Consider the following 20,204-nt stretch of genomic DNA (forward strand, 5'->3'; position numbering starts at 1 on the left):
CGATATAGTAGTTAATAATAAAGACACATAGTCTTTATAAATAACAGTGACAGAGTTGGAAGGGACCTTGGAGGTCATCTTGCCCAACCCTCTGCTCACCCAGGAAACTTATATTATTTCTGACAAATGGCTGTCTAGTCTCTTCTTAAAAGCCTTCAGTGTTGGGGCACCCGCAATTTCCAAAGGGAATTTGTTCCCCTACTTGATTATTCTCACTCATTAGAAATTTTCTCTTTGATGCTTCTTTCCTTGATTAGTTTATATCCATTGTCCTACCTGCGAGTGCTTTGGTAAATAGATTTTTCCCCACATCTTCCTTTATGTGTATTTATGTCCATTTATTTATTTATTTATTAAATTTGTATGCCGCCCCTCTCCATAGACTCGGGGCGGCTCACAACAGTAATAGAAAAACAATGTACAATACAAATCTAATAATTAAGACTAAAACCCCATAATTTAAGAAAACACACACAACATACCATACATAAACAGTATAGGCCTGGGGAAGTTATCTCAGTTCCCCCATGCCTGACGGCAGAAGTGGGTTTTAAGGAGCTTACGAAAGGCCAGGAGGGTGGAGGCAGTTCTAATCTCAGGGGGGAGCTGGTTCCAGAGGGTCGGGGCCGCCACAGAGGAGGCTCTACCCCTGGGCCCCGCCAAACGACATTGTTTAGTTGACGGGACCTGGAGAAGGCCAACTCTGTGGGACCTAATCGGTCGCTGGGATTCGTGCGGCAGAAGGCCATCCTGGAGATATTCTGGTCCGATGCCATGAAGGGCTTTATAGGTCATAACCAACACTTTGAATTGTGGCCGGAAATAGATCTGCAACCAATGCAGACTGCGGAGTGTTGGTGTAACATGGGCATACCTAGGGAATCCTATACCCATGATCTCGCAGAACACTTTTCAAAGGTAAGCCCATGTAGAGAGCATTACAGTAGTCGAATCTTGAGGTGATAAGGGCATGAGTGACTGTGAACAGTGAATCCCGGTCCAGATAGGGCCACAACTGGTGCACCAAGAGAACCTGGGCAAACGCCCCCCTCGCCACAGCTGAAAGATGGTTCTCTAATGTGAGCTGTGGATCAAGGAGGACGCCCAGGTTGCGCACCCTGAGTTATGGATGGACAGATGGGATTGTCCTTGGGAGGCAGAACCCACAGCCACTCCATCTTATCCATTGATAAAAGACTATTGATGATTAATTTTATATGGAATAATTTTATATTGATTGAATGATTTTCATAAGCTATCTATATGCTTTCCCCCCCCCCCCCTCTGTTCTTCCCCCTTGCTCCATGGTAGAGGCAATGGAAATTCAGGAAGATCCAGGAACAACAACTGATCAGCAAGAATTTGTGCTTGGAACTCATTCTGCATGTGAGTATGCAATTCTGCATCTTAAAAATTGCTGATATGAGCAATTTGCATCTCTCAAGATATAAATACCTGGACATAACAATGGCACCATATAAATAAATGCAGGTGGTTCTTCTTGCTGTAAGCAGGTTATTTTATTTTCATTTTTCAGCCCTCTTTCTCGCCATACATTAATTTCTGTAACATGATTACTAAGGTTAGCTGTCCACATGCAGTCCTGGCAGCTGGTTCATTCCACTGTGCCCCATGAAAGTTAGAAACAGCTGCACTGAATTGTTTAAAAGTTGCTGGATTATAATCCTCCAGACACTGTCCTCCAGCCTCAAAACAGGCACTGAGATATTTTGTAGGTTTTTTCCAAGACTAACAAGATCAGAGGATATGGGCAAATGACTTTGAGTATGGGTAAGACTTAGACAACATAACATGCTTCAAGGCTCAGAAGAGGAAATTGCAAATACTGTATGTCAGATCCTGTGTCTAATCCTATTAAGTGTATGGAACATATTTTGTGAATGTGGTTTGTTTCCCTTTCTTTACATCATCTTATATTAGGAAAATTAGTAAATAAATAAAAATTGGATAAATGCACATAAAGAAAGATGAATAAAATAAAAAATACTAAGTCTAATGCTTCCTGTGTTTGAATATTTATTCTTGCAATAGATTGAGTTCTTTCACATCTATTCTTCGACAAAGATCTGTTTTATGAAAAACATATTTTTGTGTGCAGAAATAAAATTTATTAATGGTTCAAAACTGCCCCTTTGAAATTATTGATTATATGTAATCTTCATTCTAGTGACTGCCTTTTTGAACAACCATTTCCAGCTATGCTGGTGACAAAAAAGTAACTTTGTGACTAATCATATTTATGAACTTCCCAAGTCTGTAAAGCAAGGGAAAACTGAAGTAAAATTATAACCACAGTCATGGTTTCATTTAGTGACTGCTTCACTTAACAGATGAATTGTCATTAAATAAGGACTGCCTTTCTTTATTTGGAGAAAGTAGTTGAAAAAATATAATATACATGAAATATTGTAAAATATTTAGAAAATGTAATGATGTTGTTATTTCCTAGCTTCAGAAAAAATTACATGCTCTATACCTGATGGTGTTCCCATTGATATCACTGTGAAACTCATGGTGTGTTTGATTCACCTGAATATCTTGGAGCCTCTCAATGTAAGTCAAGATCCAAATAAAGAAAAATATAAATTGTTTGATACGCGATCTCATTGTATTCTGTTGATGCAAAAACAGTGAACACGAAAGTCTATACTAGCTGATTTAGAATTTTAATTAAAATAAGGAATTTTCCCTTTTTTTCCATTTAGAAAGTAGTATGTCTGAAAAATTGCAAAACTTACTTTTGAAATCCCGTCAGTTTGCTATGTGTCTTTATGGAGTTGCTCTTGAAAAGGCAGACATTTACCGGTAATTAAACCCTGAGCTATGTTTTCTTTTTTTAAAAGTTCTAGCAGCAAACAATCATTTTACATAGAAAAAAGTCAGGCAATTCCATGGAGTTCTTCTAGTGATGAATGGGAATTCAAGAATCAATTGCTACAAACTGTAGGATACAATTGTACAGATTTTGTTTCAGGTTTGGAGCTCTTGTGTGGGAAAGATCAGACTCTTCAAAGGGATCTGGTGGGCAAGGAAGAATGAAATCCATAGGGAGAGCTAGATCCACTAGGATGACTTTCTTGAACTATTAGAAATGAAGTACAGTGTTCCCTCAATTTTTGTGGGGGATCCGTTCTGAGATCGCGCATGAAAGTCGAATTTCCGCGAAGTAGAGATGCGGAAGTAAATACACTATTTTTGGCTTTGAACAGTATCACAAGCCTTCCCTTAACACTTTAAACCCCTAAATTTCAATTTCCCATTCCCTTAGCAACCATTTAGATTATTACTCACCATGTTTATTTATTAAAGTTTATTAAAAAAATATTTATTAAAGGCGGATGAATGATTGGTGATGACATATGACGTCATCGGGCGGGAAAAACCGTGATATAGGGAAAAAACCGCAAAGTATTTTTTTAATTAATATTTTTTAAAAACCGTGGTGTAGACTTTTTGCGAAGTTCGAACCCGCGAAAATCAAGGGAACACTAATGATAGTTGGAACAGCTTAGAAACACATATGGAGAGCCCACAGTTGTCTGAGGCTAGTAATTTGTATATGCTCATATTGTGTATGTTTTATTACAGTAAGAATCTCTGATATTTCACGTTTGATACCGCATTGGTATTTCATCTAGTTATACAAATCTAAAAGTTGAAGTATGTTCATTAGTTTGCAGTTAAAAATATTAATAGTGAAAATTTTAATTTGTATGGGCTTGGGAGGGGATCAATTTATGAAATTTGTGAGTTGGGTTAATATTCTCAAAAATCAGAATCATCCTCAGTGGATCTCTTAAGCAAAAAACATGTTTATCTCATCAAATCCAACATAGTATGATTCCATAGAAAGCCGTTACAGTACTATTTATAAAAGTAACTACATCTAGGTCAGTAGGCAATCCCTAGAAGCGGATTTTACTAGTAAAAAGTGACGCAGAATTTTTCTTTTCAGATTGACTTGATCATAGTATTTGTGCTTTAGAGGCACGTTGTACAATTTTTAAAGTACAGTATTCTTAAAGCTAGGATACTTTAATGGTAATACTTGGCTTTGAAATTGTTAGGGATCTAACAATTGTTAGGGCACACCCAACAGATCTGTTTCTTTAGTTGTATTCTTAATTTTGCTCTTCTTTGCAAGTTGCTTTTGACTACCTTAGTGGAGCAGAATCCTGAGGAAATGGGAGATTTGTACCTTGATGTTGCAGAAGCATTTCTTGATGTTGGAGAATACGACTCGGCCCTCCCCCTCCTGAGTTCTCTGGTGTGCTCTGAAAGATACAATTTAGCTGTTGTTTGGCTCAGACATGCAGGTGAGTGCTTCCTTCTAATATGTGATAAGTTATTTTCTGTCTCAGTAACGTGCTGCATTTCATAATTTAAAGTTGCAGTTGAGTGTGCACTTTGCTGGGAACTACCCCAATATGACATCGGAATGGGACTCTATTCATGTGTCTTCCAAGGGACATTAGATTTTCCTGGAACTAAGCATGCATATACTATGTGGTACATTTGCATGCTATTTGCAACTTGATTATGGACAAGAGCTTAGATGTATACATCAATCAATTTTGAAAGACCATTTATTTAAAACATAATATTGGAGAATAGCTGCAAGTTTTTAACAAAATAATATTCCCAATAATAGTAAAATACACACACCCAAATCGATGTTAGTTAACACTGGAGAATAAATGTGTCCCATGTACACATTTCCCCTAGCAAAATAGCCTTGTGAAAAACTTCTGCCTGCCTGTTCTGTAAATTGTTGTCCATGATAACAAAGCCTTGTTGCTTTCATTAAGGACACATCAGCCCAGCCATAATAGTTGTATTTACAGTTTGATTGAATGAGGCATTACAGTAGCATATTATTTAGCCCCTAATTACCTAATAAATTGATCACAATTAGTGATGGGCGAACCCAACGGTGTTCGGGTTCGGCGTGTTCGGATGAACTTTATGCAAAGTTCGGCCAAACCCGAACCCGAACGGTCCATGGCGCCAAAGCTGCGCCCCCAGAATCCCATCGTTTTTTATTTTTACGGATGTTTTATTTTTATTTTTATGAAAAAGGATGCCGCAGCGGCGCCACAAGCAAAGGGAGGTCCTTTCATGTAAAAATATAAATTTTATTTTTACGTGAAAGGACCTCCCTTTGTTTGCGGCGCTGCTGCAGCTTCCTTTCACGTAAAAATATTTTTTTAAATTTTTACATGAAAAGACCTCCCTTTGCTTGCGGCATCGCGAGCAAAAGGAGCTGGGGAATCCCACGAAGAGATTCAGGGGGCAGAGCTTTGACGTCATGTATACCAGCAGGTTGCTAAGGACACCAAGGTGATCACTTCCTGGATTCCATCCTCCCTCCATTATTCTAGTGCCGCCCCCGGAATCCAGGAAATGATCACCTTGGCGTCCTTAGCAACCTACCGGTATACGTGACGTCAAAGGTCCGCCCCCGGAATCCCATCGTTTTTTATTTTAACGGATTTTTAATTTTTATTTATTTTTATTTTTATGACCGGCCGACAGCTCCCCGGCGCCCGGCTCCTCCTCCTCTTCTCAGCAGATGACAGCCGGGCGGCGGCTTTTCCGGTGTTCGGCACCAACGCCAAACCGGAGCACGAATTTTTAAAAAAATTCAGGTTCCGGTTTGTATGCTGAACACCACAAAATTCGGTACGGACCCGAATTGTGCGGGTTCGGTTCGCCCAACACTAATCACTGAAAAACAAAATATGAAAAATCATAACAAGATTTAACCCTGGAACATCTTAAATTCTATTATCTATTGACTTGATTTTTGGTCTCTTAACTATTTCTTGAACAAGATAATTGAGCTATGTATGTATGTTATTATATGTAATTAGTAATTACTGTACCTGATTATTTATTTATTTATTGGATTTGAATTGCCACCCCTCTCTGTGGACTTGTGGCGGCTTATTAAATTCAGTTCACAATAGTGTCTAAAAACAAGCTGGCCAGGTTCAGATTTTGTCAGGATCATAAATCTATTTATTAGTATGTAATACAGTAATGCTAACTTATTTTACAAAATAAAAGAAGACATACTGAGGTACTATAAAGTGCTGAGCATCTATAACTTTTTGATTGCTGCTGTGTCGATTAATGAACATCAGTTGTCTTTAAGTAATGTGCACGAGGTTGTAACAATCAACTGCTGTTCCTTAATGATAATATCTCATCATTCTCCTTGTATGGGCATAAACTTTTCCCCTGCTACTTACCTATACTCATGTTTCCTAATTATTACAGTTCCTAACTCCCACTAACATCTTCCATATGGTGCCCATGTTTTGTCTGTCTCCCTTCTTCTAAGATAAGAGATGGGTTTTCAGTAACACAGTGTTCATGTTTAAAATCATAGGTGTTAATTATATTTGTGACCACTTTAGCTGTGGAAACTGATATTACTGACTGGATTTAAAGAAATTATTGTATGACAAAATTAAATTAAAGATTCAGTGCTACCTCTACAGAACATAAAACTATATTAATAAAATGTCCTTTCCTTCCTAGAATGCTTGAAAGCCCTGGGCTATATAGATCGTGCTGCAGAGAGCTATGCCAAAGTGGTTGACCTTACCCCTTTACATCTGGATGCAAGGATTTCTCTCTCAACCTTACAACAGCAATTGGGCCGGCCTGAGAAAGCTCTAGAAGCACTTGAGCCCATGTATGATCCAGATACCTTGGCACAGGATGCCAATGCTGCTCAGCAAGTAAGGTTTTTTTTTCCTTTTTTTGTTTATTTATTTATTTATTCATTCATTCATTCATTCATTCATTCTCTCTCCGTAGACTCGGGGCAGCTAACAACAACAATAAAACAGCGTATGACAAATCTAATATTTAAAATAGCTAAAAACCCTTATTAAAAACCAAACGTACACACAAACATACCATGCATAAATTGTATAGGCCTGGGGGGAAGGAATATCGCAATTCCCCCATGCCTGATGACAGAAGTGGGTTTTAAGGAGCTTACAAAAGGCAAGGAGGGTGGGGGCAATTCTGATCTCTGGGGGGAGTTGGTTCCAGAGGGTCGGGGCCACCACAGAGAAGGCTCTTCCCCTGAGTCCCGCCAGACGACACTGTTTAGTCGATGGGACCCGGAGAAGGCCAGCTCTGTGGGACCTAACCGGTCACTGGGATTCGTGCGGCAGAAGGCGGTCCTGGAGATATTCTGGCCCGATGCCATGTCATTTGTCTTATGATGTGAACTCTATTTTGAAATCTGAGATGGGAGGGTTAAATTGCCCAAAAAATGAAGCAAGATGCTGGAATGAAAAAAATGTTAGGAGGGAATACTTCCCTTTTTCCAAGAACTGGGATCCAGATATAAAACAGCTAAAGTTCTTGCCTAATAACCAATTTTCTATATTTAGGAATTAAAATTGCTGCTTCATCGATCAACATTGCTGTTCTCTCAGGGCAACATGTACGGTTATGTAGATTCTTTGCTCACCATGTTAGCTATGCTGTTAAAGGTAAGTTAATTCTTACACCTCTTCCATCACACTGCTCATGAGAAAGACTTACCCATTATTCTAATGTTCAACAGCTTTCCTGATTACTTGGTCCCCAATGTAGTGTTGCAGAACCTTAAGTGGTTATAGAAGATGCCAATATTCATGCTGAAGCTGTGATTTCATGTCATCTATGATAGCTACAGACAGTTTCATACTGTCATCACACTAATTTATAAAGCAGTGTCTGCTTTTTGCTTTAAGGTATGGAGGGACCAATTATTAGTTAATAATTAATATGTTATTAATATTAGTGGGAGTTATATGCATGATTTATTCAAGCTGGTCAAAAGAGTTTAATTGCTTGGGAGATAGATTAATGAAATCTACTGTAGAGAAGACAATGATCTGTTTTCTTCTGAAGAAGCTGTGATAGATTATGCTAATAGATGACCAGATACAAATACCCTGTTTTTTTAAGGCAAATCTGTCTAAATAGCTGCATATTTCTTAGGCAATAGTTTATTATCTCAGTCCTTTTCATTCTGGTTCAGTCCTGGTGTCAAACAGAATCAGCTACAGCCATTCTGATAGGAATGCAACTTTCTTCATCTCTTAGCATCATTTGATATTACTTTCTGTAGCATGCAGAATAACAGTCAAAAGGGATCTTGGAGATGTTCTAGGCCAATACCCTGGTCAAGCAGGAAATGCTATATGATTTTAGACAAATAGTTGTCTAAAATGATAAAGTTGTCTAATCTCTTCTTAAAAACCTCCGGTGTTGGAGCACCCACAATGTCTGGAGGCAAGTTGTTCCACTGATTAATTGTTTAACGGTCAATTTTTTTCCTGTCTTCTACTTGGTTCTCTCCTTAATTAGTTTGTATACCAACTATGCCCTTTTCTGGAATCAAATCACTAATCCTAGTTGTTCATACTTAAGTCATCACATGTTTTAGATGTGTACAGTAGTAGTTAAAATGATGGAGACTCTACTCAAAAAGAGGATAAATCAGCACTTAAAAAACAATAACTTATTAGACCCAAATCAGCATGGCTTTACTGAAGGCAAATCATGTCAGACTAATCTCATTGATTTCTTTGACTATGTCACAAAGGTGTTGGATGAAGGTGGTGCCGTGGATATTGCCTACCTGGACTTCAGCAAAGCCTTTGATACGGTTCCACATAAAGAGCTGATAGATAAATTAGTGAAGATTGCACTTAATCCCTGGATAGTTCAATGGATTTGCAGCTGGCTGAAGCGTAGACATCAGAGAGTTATTGTTAATGGCGAGTATTCTGAGCAGAGTCAGGTTACAAGCGGTGTGCCACAAGGATCTGTTCTGGGTCCTATTCTTTTTAATATATTTGTGAGTGATATAGGGGAAGGTTTGGTAGGGAAGGTTTGCCTATTTGCCGATGACTCTAAAGTGTGCAATAGGGTTGATATTCCTGGAGGCGTCTGTAATATGGTAAATGATTTAGCTTTACTAGATAAATGGTCTAAGCAATGGAAACTGCAGTTTAATGTTTCCAAATGTAAAATAATGCACTTGGGGAAAAGGAATCCTCAATCTGAGTATTGTATTGGCAGTTCAGTGTTGGCAAATACTTCAAAAGAAAAGGATTTAGGGGTAGTGATTTCTGACAGTCTCAAAATGGGTGAACAGTGCAGTCAGGCGGTAGGGAAAGCAAGTAGGATGCTTGGCTGCATAGCTAGAGGTATAACAAGCAGGAAGAGGGAGATTATGATCCCACTATATAGAATGCTGGTGAGACCACATTTGGAATACTGTGTTCAGTTCTGGAGACCTCACCTACAAAAAGATATTGACAAAATTGAACGGGTCCAAAGACGGGCTACAAGAATGGTGGAAGGTCTTAAGCATAAAACGTATCAGGAAAGACTTAATGAACTCAATCTGTATAGTCTGGAGGACAGAAGGAAAAGGGGGGACATGATCGAAACATTTAAATATATTAAAGGGTTAAATAAGGTCCAGGAGGGAAGTGTTTTTAATAGGAAAGTGAACACAAGAACAAGGGGACACAATCTGAAGTTAGTTGGGGGAAGGATCAAAAGCAACATGAGAAAATATTATTTTACTGAAAGAGTAGTAGATCCTTGGAACAAACTTCCAGCAGATGTGGTAGATAAATCCACAGTAACTGAATTTAAACATGCCTGGGATAAACATATATCCATCCTAAGATAAAATACAGAAAATAGTATAAGGGCAGACTAGATGGACCATGAGGTCTTTTTCTGCCGTCAGACTTCTATGTTTCTATGTTTCTATGTTTCTACCTCGAGATACGAGTTTAATTCGTTCCGGACCTGGGCTCTTAAGTCGAGCAGCTCTTATCTCGAACGACTTTTCCCCATAGGAATTAATGTAAATAATTTTAATTGGTTCCAGCCCTCAAAAAACTCACAAAGTTAGTCTAAATTATGCAGAAAGACAAGTTTTTAATGAAGAAATGTACATGTACATATAAATGAATAATGAAGTTTCTTTCACTTAACTTGTAAACTTTCTTAAACTTTTAAATTTACATATGTTCAACTTCTCTGCCACCCAATCCTGTAGGACAGAGGTCCCCAACCCTTTTTGCACCAGGGACCGGCTTTAAGCGATCAAGAGAGGAATGGGTGAATGAATGGACGGAGGGTGGGAAGGAAGGAAGGAAAGAGGGAAGGGACAGGAACAGAGGAAGGAAGCAAGGAAACTTATGAAAGGGGAGAGTAAGAGAGGAATGAGTGAAGGGAGGGAGGGAGGGAAGAAGGTGGGAAGGAGAAAGAAAAGAAGAAATAGAGGAAGGGAAGGTAAAAGAGAGAAAGAAAAAGAGCTAACTTCCGCGTTCAGCTTCAGGAGACAGCTGCGAAGCCGCGCGCGTGTTTTAAAAGGTTGCAGCCGGCCTGGGGGGTTCGGGGGGGTGCTGGCAAGCCCCCCAGGCCGGCTGCAAGCACCCCCCGAGCCCCCCAGGCCGGCTGCAACCTTTTAAAACACGTGCGCCGCTTCGCAGCTGTCTCCTGAAGCCGAACGCGGAAGCTAGCGTTCGGCTTCAGGAGACAGCTCCTTGGTGCTCGTATCTCGAATTTGGGCTTGTAAGTAGAACAAAAATATCTCTCCCCTCCCAGCTCTTATCTCGAGTTGCTCGTAAGTAGAGCAGCTCTTATGTCGGGGTTCCACTGTATATTATACAAACTACCATTGCATATATTATAGTATTAGTGTATTAGTGTATATTATACAAACTAGCATTGCGCTCCATCCAGAACTTAGAGTTAGGGAAAAATGTAGGAGTCAGATTGCTGAATGGAATATGAGGTTGCTGTTATTATAGCTGTAGATATTGTTTCAGGTTAAGGATTTAGTTTGTATATAAGATTGCAAACAACTTGAGGCCAATAATTCTTTTATTACTATAGACTTAATGAAGACTTCTCTGAGGATACCAACAGAGAAGGTGTCTAAAGTGTGTGAGGTCTTCATTTCCCCTTTTTAGGGATGAAAACTATGAATTTTAATAAACATTTTGTCTTTTTTTTTCTTTTCCACCTATTTTAATACAAATGTTTTAATATTGTTTTGTGTAATAGTTTTGTAATTATTTTAATAGTTTTTATGTAACTCTCTTCAATATGAAATTGTATAGGAAATAGCATAGAAATATACATTAAATAATCATGTGGTATTTAGTGCATATGGCAAAATAAGAAAAAGATACATTTTTGTAAGGTATCGTGCAGTTTTTTCTCCTCAAATGTGAGTCTTTTTTTGTATTGAGCTGTGACAGTTATATCTATGGGTGACTTCAGACAATGAAAATTTATGGTTTCTAATAAATTTTAATCTGCTTTGTAATTGGACCATGCCAACTGTATCATTGATCTTTGGCACATTTTATTGTTCACTTTGTTAAGTCAGGGATGTAATTACCAACTGAAAAATCAATAAACTCTTTGAAAACAAAGAATGGGCTATTGTAAGGTATTTCCTTTTTCAGATGTTTTAAATGTTCAACTTGCAGGTAGCCATGAACAGAGCTCAGGTATGTTTAATATCTAGCTCAAAATCAGGAGAAAGACATCTCTATCTTATAAAAGTTTCAAGAGATAAAATCTCTGATAATGATGACCAAGAAACAACAAAGAAAGGTAAGATAATTTAAGTTGTTCGAGTTATGGAAACAGCTGTCTATTGCAGATAATCTAGCACCATGATGGTGAACCTGTGCATGTGTGCCACAAATGGCATGCAGAGCCATATTTGCTTGGGCACCCAAGCTCCTGGGCCCACTGGGAATCAGGAAACAGCTTGTTTTCAGCCTCTGGAAGGGGTGGGGAAGTCCCTTTTTTTGCTCTCCCTAAGCTCCAGAGTCTTTCTAGGAGCCTGGGGAGGGCAAAAATGCCTTCCCCACCTCCTGGAGGTCCTCTGGAGGCTGAAAATGTTCCATTTGCCAACTTGAACCTAATATTCCATATTTTTATTTTGCTCTCCCCAGGCTTCAGACTGGCCTTTCTAGGAGGCTGGGGAGGATGAAAGCGCCCCCCACCCCCAATGCCAGAAATGGCCCATTTCCCAACTTGAAATGGACCATTTCTGGCCTCCCCAGGAAGGCTCTGAAGCCTGGAGAGTGAAAAACAGGCATGATATCATGTGCTAGGAGACGGGGTGGGGGTCATGCGGACATGCGTGGGGGGAGCATTAAATTATGGGTATAGGCATGCACATGTACAACTCCTCTATGCTCCCCCTTTGGTTTGCGAACCAAAAAAGGTTTGCCATCACTGACCTGGCCTTTGTTAAATAGGCTTTGAGCAATTTTTTTCAATGACTAGGCTTTTTGATATTACTTCAGTTTTATTAATCCACAAAAGGTAACCTCTTCTTCAGACTTTTATTAATATTTTAAATTGCATTTTAGCTTTATGTTCTGGTCTGTGTGAAAATTAACAGTGGTTTATGGTTGCACTCTAGCAATATATTTGGTGCTTACAAGTGTTCTGACAAAAGAGGATTGGTGGAACCTTCTCCTTAAGGCAGTCTACGCATTGTGTGACCTTTCACGATACAAGGAGGCAGAACTGCTAGTGGACTCCTCACTGGAATATTATTCATTCTATGATGATCGGCAGAAGCGCAAAGAACTGGAATACTTTGGTCTCTCCGCAGCAGTTTTAGACAAGAATTTTAGAAAAGCTTATAATTACATCAGGTGGGTTATTCCAACAATCACATGGAGCTAAGGCAAATTCATTTCAAAACCTCTTTAAACTAAAACCTTGTTACTGATATACTGTAGTATTTTTCTAGATAATTTAGACCTTTTGTTTCTACTGAGAACTCACCTCAAGCAAACCTTCTACCTGTGTGTCATATCTTCAGAATGCCGTATCTTCGTCTCCTCCTCCTTCCACAGAGTTAAATAAATTTATTATTGGTGAAATAATAATTTTAGTTGAAGGGTCTAGTGATGCATTTTGTCTGTTGACAGAGACTAGTTGTAGGTCAAGTAATATAGCGGTGAGTGGTCTCTGGGCTGCCTTATTTTGAGAGCAATTCTGTGAATTGAGCCTCCATGTGGAACATGCTCATAGGAGATATACAAAAGGGATGAAAGAGGCCATCTTGTGACTAGAGCACATTGTTGTCCTCAGTGATTGTCATTTGCAAGCAGTCTGAAAAACAGCTATTTCTTCTGTAGGATAATGGTAATGGAACATGTCAATAAGCCTCAGCTTTGGAATATCTTTAACCAAATCACCATGCATTCCCAAGATGTCCGGCACCATCGCTTCTGTCTGCGATTACTGTTGAAGAACCCAGACAATCATGCCCTGTGCATTTTAAATGGACACAATGCTTTTGTATCCGGTTGTTTCAAGCATGCCCTTGGTATGACTTTTACCCTTATTAATTTTTTAAAAACACAATTGCAATGTGTGTATGTAAAATTATGTCTTGTGTATTTGTAGATAGGTAATAATATGAAACTGGAATGGTTAGAAGCTGTGGTTTTACTATTTTGCAAAAACAAAAATGGAGAATAGCTGCAATCAATGCTTTGGTTTAAAGAAGGACACTTCACCAGAGCGAAGGTCAAACTATGATGAAACAGCAGAGGGCATCTTTGGGGATAAGGGATGAACAGCAACCTCATCAATATGCCTTGTGATAAATGGGGGTTTTGTGATTTGTCATTCCCAACTTGCCGATATGTAGTGGAGTTAAAGCTAGGCAAACTCCACTACAACCATTTTATCAAAATTTCACACATGCCAGCCTGTTTTTCATTTAACTTCAAAAAATAAAATGATCATAGATGTACAGTGATCTTACAAACGCCTCATAATACAAACTTTTCGAGATACAAACCAAGGGTTTAAGACTTTTTTGCCTCTTACAAACTATTTTCACCTTACAAACCTACCGCCGCCGCTGGGATGCCCCGCCTCCGGACTCCCATTGCCAGCGAAGCACCCGTTTTTGCGCTGCTGGGATTCCCCTGAGGCTCCCCTCCATGGGAAACCCCACCTCCAGGCTTCCGTTGCCAGCGAAGCGCTTGTTTTTGCGATGCTGGGATTCCCCTGCTGGGATTCCCCTGCAGCATTGCAAAAACACAGAAGTCCAGAGGTGGGGTTTCCTATGGAGGGAAACCTCAGGGAAATCCCAGCAGTGCAAAAACGGGCACTTCGGCTGGCAAAAGGGGTGAATTTTGGGCTCGCTTTTCCATTGATTCCTCTGGGAAACATTGTTTCGTCTTACAAACTTTTCACCTTAAGAACCTTGTCCTGGAACCAATTAAGTTTGTAAGACAAGGTATCACTGTACTCCTGTTTTAAATTTGTTGGAAAGCTTTTTCAATAAAATATATGCAGTAATAAATTACATTCCAAAATCTTCACTGCTTATTTATTTGCAGGACAATATGTACAAGCATTCCGTACTAACACAGATGAACCTCTGTATAGTCTTTGCATAGGCTTGATCTTTATCCACATGGCATCTCAGAAATATGTGTTAAAAAGGCATGCCCTCATAATACAGGTGCGTTGTCTTTATATCAAAACTTTCACGTGCACACTGTTACCTCATGTTAGACGGCATATAATTCCTTTTAAATTTATTTACACAAGTCTTCAAGAATTGACCATAAAAATAATCCATATACTCTTGTTAAAGTTACATTGCATTAAACAGCCTGTATGTAGTGCTGGGTTGTAAGCTGGTTGATCAATATGACCAATCGTACTGGTAATATCTATCAATTAATCCCATTATTATTTTATTATCCACATTTTCAAGACTAGTGCAATTTAATAGTGTTATTGGTGGGAGATTTCCATAGTGCATCATATGGAATAATATTAATGTAAGATATTTTACTGTATTTAACAGTAGCCATATGTGAATTTAAGTCTGACTATTATTTCTGATGTCTCAATTGTTACATGTAATTTTTAATTTTTGCACTAGTGAAGTTTTTCTTTTGTATTTAGGGGTTTTCATTCCTGCAACGGTACCTGAGCCTTCGTGGTTCTTGTCAAGAATCTTATTACAATTTAGGACGTGCCCTTCACCAACTGGGATTAGTACATCTTGCTATTCACTATTACAAAAAAGCCCTGGAATTACCTCCATTGGTCCTAGAGGTACTGTATGGAACAGTATTTGATTAGAATATGACTGTTAAGACACACAAATATTCTTAAAAAGTGCCACCCTCTATAGCTGTGATGGCAAACATGTGTGCCAGAAGTAGCACGCAGAGCCAGGTCGCCTGGCACATGTGTTGCCCATTCCTCTTCCAGGTTTCCGGACACACTTGTGCACTGGCCAGCTAGTCTTCTGGTTACCGGTCTGCATGTGCGTGCAACGATCAGCTGATTGTCGTGCATGCATCCTTGCCAGTAACCAGAAGACTAGGTGGCTGTGCATGCGTGCACTGGAAACCTGAAAGTTCATTTCCTAGCATGCGCATGGTCACTGGGCAGCTTTTCTTAGTACATGTGTGCACTGGCCATGCCGTCACCCACCTGCCTGCGTTGTCACCGCCACTGCAAGGAAAGACTCTGAAGCTGCGCTGGCTGGAGCACAGGGCCGGCAGTAGGAGCTGCTGCTGCCTCTTAGACAGTGTGAGTGGCCTGCCACCACCCTGTCTGCCCCTCCAGATGCTCCTGCCGCTGCCAAAGAAGTGGCAGCATGAGAACTGCCGCTGCCAAAGAAGTGGCAGCATGAGAACTGCCACTGCCAGGGGCGAGGGGTGTGTGTGGCGGCAAGGGTGGCTGGGCTGGGTCTTCCCTGTTTACCCACCCAAGCGGGCTTCTTACACATCCCCAGGGAGGGAAGCTCCTTTAAAAGTGGAGAGGCTCCTCTTCCAAACAGCCTCACCTCCCCCTTGTCCCCCCTCTTTTGAAGAACTCCATGCCACCAAGAGCAATTTTCCAAGCCAAGGGAGACATTCCTGCCTGGCGGGGGATGTGGGGGGGTGTTGCCTGCCCATCCTTGCTGTTGCCACCCTCTCATCCCCGGTGATGGCAGTTCTTGTACTGCTGGTTCCCTAGCCACGGCAGGAGAAGCAAAACTTCCTGCTTTTTTTTCCCTCCAAGTCACTACGCCGGCTTGGGGCAGGCAGTTTTCGAGGCCCAAAATGGGGCAATGGCAACAGGGCGCATGCATGGAGATATGCGCATGTGCAATGTGGGATGCACACATGTGGGTAGGGGTGTTCGCGCAGGTGGGGGGCATACATTGCATTATGGGTGCGGGCACATATGTGCACACATGCACACACTTTTGGCATGCCAAAACAAAAAAGTTCACCATCACTACTCTATAAGCTCATGTGTTCCTGTTTGCCCCCTTTCCGATTCTGTTTTCATCACCAGTAATAGACAGATGTATGTCCATGTTGGCATCTTAGGATAGTTTTGCAAAGATCTTTATAAAATATTTATGGTTTTAAATCTCGTGTGTTAGTTTAAGCATGTGACCATAAATATTTTATAAAGTGAATGTCAACTGCCTCATGGCTGTCTTGATGAAAAGCAAGAATAACAAATCAGCATCTGACAAGCTGCCACTTTCAGCTTGATTTCCCACTGTCATCCAGCGTTCTAATTTGGCCATTCAAATCCAATGCCAAATTTATTCCCTTTCAAGTATTTATGGTTTTTCTAAAAATGCTGATGACAATTTCCCAAAATGTTTGGAGGAAACCTGTTTTGCCTTCTGGCCCATCCCACAAAGCATTTATGATTCCAAATTCTGCCCTGAAGTTTAAGAAAATTGTAACTAAAATCATTATATTTTATTACTGTTCCAAGCATAGTCTTGTGCCATTTGAAACCTTTGAAAAGGCCAAGCAGAATAGTCAATTTTGCAATGGGCCAAGGTAAAAGATTTACCCCTACTTATAGTTATTTTTCAGGATCCCAGAAAATCTAATTGCCATACTACATTTCCATGTGCAGGATTTCCCCCCAAAATTAAACTAAAGACTTGAATTCAAGAAAAGACAATATCCATCTTTATTGCTAACTGGAAATTTCTTATGTACACTGCTCAAAAAAAATAAACAACAAAATATAACTCCAAGTAAATCAAACTTCTGTGAAATCAAACTGTCCAGTTAGGAAGCAACACCGATTGACAATCAATTTCACATGCTGCTGTGCACATTCAACTTTGTACAGAACAAAGTATTCAATGAGAATATTTCATTCATTCAGATCTAGGATGTATTATTTGAGTGTTCCCTTTATTTTTTTGAGCAATATACTTTTTTCCATAATTAGAAAAAAATCAACTTATAATTTATGGTTTTGATGATTAGATAATTATATAAATGTTGTAACCGTAGAATAAGAGTAGAGTCATAATTCTATTTGTAACTGCTGTAAATCATATTGGTAGCCTCTCTGTTTCTTTTCTATTTGTCTCCTTTTTTCCTTTCTTGCACTTTTAGCTTTCTGTGTTATTTTTATTGTTCTTAGTTGGTATTAATTTTTAAACTTTATTTTTAAACTTCCTTTAAATTTTTAAAAAATAAATTATATAAATATATAAATTTGTGCACATGAATTCTGGGGAAAAGATATTTTATGACTTGTTAAAATAGATTTTTCTATTCTATTCTAGGGAATAGAAGCTGACCAGACAGACCTACGAAGAGATATTGCTTTCAATTTGTCGCTCATTTATCAGAACAGTGGAAATATTCGAATGGCTCGCAAACTCTTGTATACATATGGAATTGTATGAGGACAAAGTTATACATTTGGTCAGCGAGTTTAATTCCTTCCTTTGATTCTAAAGGAAAATCAGCTCTATAAACGATTTTTGCTTATATGAGGAGACTTGGACGAGACAGATGGAAGAATGGTCAAGACTAAGACATCACGAATGGACTGCAGCCTTTGAATTACATAATTCAACACTCTGATTCTTCCTAAAACTGAATGAGAAATACAAGAAGACTTAAAACTTCCTTGATAGAAATCTTAGAACTTTCTTGATAGAGTTGAAGGTTGAGCTGTTTTCCACTGGGAAACTTAATTCTAACTCTCTAACCAATGGCCAATTTAAATCTGTACAGCAATCAACAACATTTAGAGCTTTTTGATACACAAAACCTATTATTCCAGAAAAGTATTGGCTCTTACTTACCCTTACAATACCCAACGTTTTGGTCAAGTTTGGGATTGTCATGCCTCTTGTTCTATTACAGTACACGATTCGTGAATTCTTAGCAACTTCTGCTTCTTCATTTGGAAGAAATGAACAAATTGTTATGCATGTTTTTCTTATTTGAAAAGGAGACAGAAGAGAAACTATTTTACTGTTTGTTAATTTCAGGATATGATAATAAAACAAAAGGCCAAAATCAGGTTCTTTAGCTCAAGTTCTATTTCTTTTACATTTAACAACTTATTGAAAATGAATTTACTATAAAGATGTGGCAATCTAACGATTCTCTGTCATAGTATTTCCTAAAAAAAATAGACTATACTGTAGTACATAGGAGAGGAACTACTGTTTTTTAGAACAAAATACAAACTGCAACTGTTATAAAAAAGTGGATGTTTTATTCTTAAAAATAAATCCCACACCCCTACAAAATATATAGCAAGCTTATATACTACACAGTGGTTATCTAGAACAGAAAGTTCAGAAATATATAATTGTTATCCATGATTTATGGTAATCTTCCTCAATTTGGATTCCCTTGTCATTTCTATTTCTGAATGCCAGTTACCAGATTATTGCTGAAAATTCTGGGAGTTGCTGGAGGACACACAAATAAAGGAAAGGTTGATTTAGAGTGAAAATATTTGGAAAGACCAATTGTTTTGATATTTTTGAACTAATTCCTTGTAAGACTTTAATTTGGAAGTCTCAGCAAATATTTTATAGTTCTGTAAATTGTCAAACAACATACTTGTTTTAGGGTTTTTAAAATGAAATTCTGATGTTGTATTTCATGTACGTAAATATGAAAATCACCAATGTTATAAAACTTTCTGGCTTTTATATTGTTTTTTCTCATCTCATACCGAATCGTTCAGTTCACAAATAATTATGGATGAGGATTAGGTCAAGCAAATAAGAGCAGATAGTAAAATATTTTTTTGTGAAAAATATTGACTGGATTGTGAATTTTGTTTGTTTATTTATTTATTGGATTTGTATGCTGTCCTTCTCCATAGAAAGTGTGCATAAAAGAAAATATACATTTGTCAAGAACCGTTACTATAATTTTAGTAGTTATGAAAGTATTTCTGTTATACATATTTCCTTTCGTGCCGTTTATCTCAAGTGGTGATGTATTTGTACAAACTATACCTTGTATTAAGAGGACTCATGAATACTACCACCCTTTGTGAAGAATATATTTGGATGCCAGCCTTGTTTTCTCTAAAATTTAGCCTGGTCAAGGCTTCAGACCTGCCACTTAAAAACAAAGAAATTCAAATAGTTTTCCTTTCTTGAATTGCTAATACAGCATAACACCTAATATACAAAATAAACAAATCATATCACGGTGTATAGTGTGTATATAGTATAATAAGGTTGATTCGGTATACTTTCCCCCCGTGTAGACTTGAATCCTATGTGTAACTTTAAAAATGGAAGTTATTTGCTCAGGAAGAGTTTAAGATTGAGGCACATAATTTATTTTTAATAAAACTTGGAAGTTTTCCGGTCCTGTGAAAAGTTCCACAGAGGCATTTTAAAGACTTGGTAGTTGAAACCTAGTGCCTAAAGTTTAGAGGACTTTGCTTCATTAGTGTAGAGCTTTCCTAGTTCATACAAGATCTCTGTTGACATCAGTATGTGGAGGATCACGCTGAAATGATCTACCATTTGGCTCCTTCCAGCTACATCACCATTCCTGGGGCCCTAGAGCTGAGACATAATGTTCACAGGTGCAGGGTCATCTTTTACATCCTGGAACCGGTCATCAATTATTTTGTTCTGTTAAATATTTCCTGGAGATGTGCTTCAGGTGATTTTTGGTCTCCCACCGCTTTAGACAGGCTTGGCTAGGGATCTTCACTGGCTTATTCTGTTGATAGAACATTTGGTAAAAGTGGAGAACGATCAGAAAATGTCAAATCTACTGAGGACCTCATACTTCGATTCTAATCTGATCAAAATGAAATATGTTATC

The 20,204-nt window shown here is 38.7% G+C and overlaps 2 protein-coding genes across 6 annotated transcripts in view; one reads left to right on the plus strand and one right to left on the minus strand.

Annotated features, from left to right (window-relative positions):
• The window catches only part of GTF3C3 (general transcription factor IIIC subunit 3), a 31,409-nt gene extending 12,238 nt beyond the window's left edge, over positions 1 to 19,171 (plus strand). Inside the window, exons 9-19 of the mRNA XM_070732125.1 lie at positions 1,312 to 1,386; positions 2,471 to 2,574; positions 4,166 to 4,337; positions 6,568 to 6,770; positions 7,437 to 7,538; positions 11,559 to 11,685; positions 12,509 to 12,746; positions 13,236 to 13,426; positions 14,454 to 14,578; positions 15,031 to 15,183; positions 17,672 to 19,171. Of these exons, the coding sequence (XP_070588226.1) occupies positions 1,312 to 1,386; positions 2,471 to 2,574; positions 4,166 to 4,337; positions 6,568 to 6,770; positions 7,437 to 7,538; positions 11,559 to 11,685; positions 12,509 to 12,746; positions 13,236 to 13,426; positions 14,454 to 14,578; positions 15,031 to 15,183; positions 17,672 to 17,794 (1,613 nt within the window). The 3' untranslated portion in view covers positions 17,795 to 19,171. The remainder of the gene's footprint in view (positions 1 to 1,311; positions 1,387 to 2,470; positions 2,575 to 4,165; positions 4,338 to 6,567; positions 6,771 to 7,436; positions 7,539 to 11,558; positions 11,686 to 12,508; positions 12,747 to 13,235; positions 13,427 to 14,453; positions 14,579 to 15,030; positions 15,184 to 17,671) is intronic.
• The window catches only part of CCDC150 (coiled-coil domain containing 150), a 37,321-nt gene continuing 35,718 nt past the window's right edge, over positions 18,602 to 20,204 (minus strand). For all 5 annotated transcript variants that reach the window (XM_070732123.1, XM_070732120.1, XM_070732121.1 and 2 more), the window contains one exon: positions 18,602 to 20,099. In XM_070732123.1, coding sequence (XP_070588224.1) covers positions 19,995 to 20,099 — 105 coding nt within the window. In that variant the 3' untranslated portion in view covers positions 18,602 to 19,994. The remainder of the gene's footprint in view (positions 20,100 to 20,204) is intronic.

Source organism: Erythrolamprus reginae, chromosome 1 (assembly GCF_031021105.1).
Source record: "Erythrolamprus reginae isolate rEryReg1 chromosome 1, rEryReg1.hap1, whole genome shotgun sequence".
NCBI classification, from domain to species: Eukaryota; Metazoa; Chordata; class Lepidosauria; order Squamata; family Dipsadidae; genus Erythrolamprus; species Erythrolamprus reginae.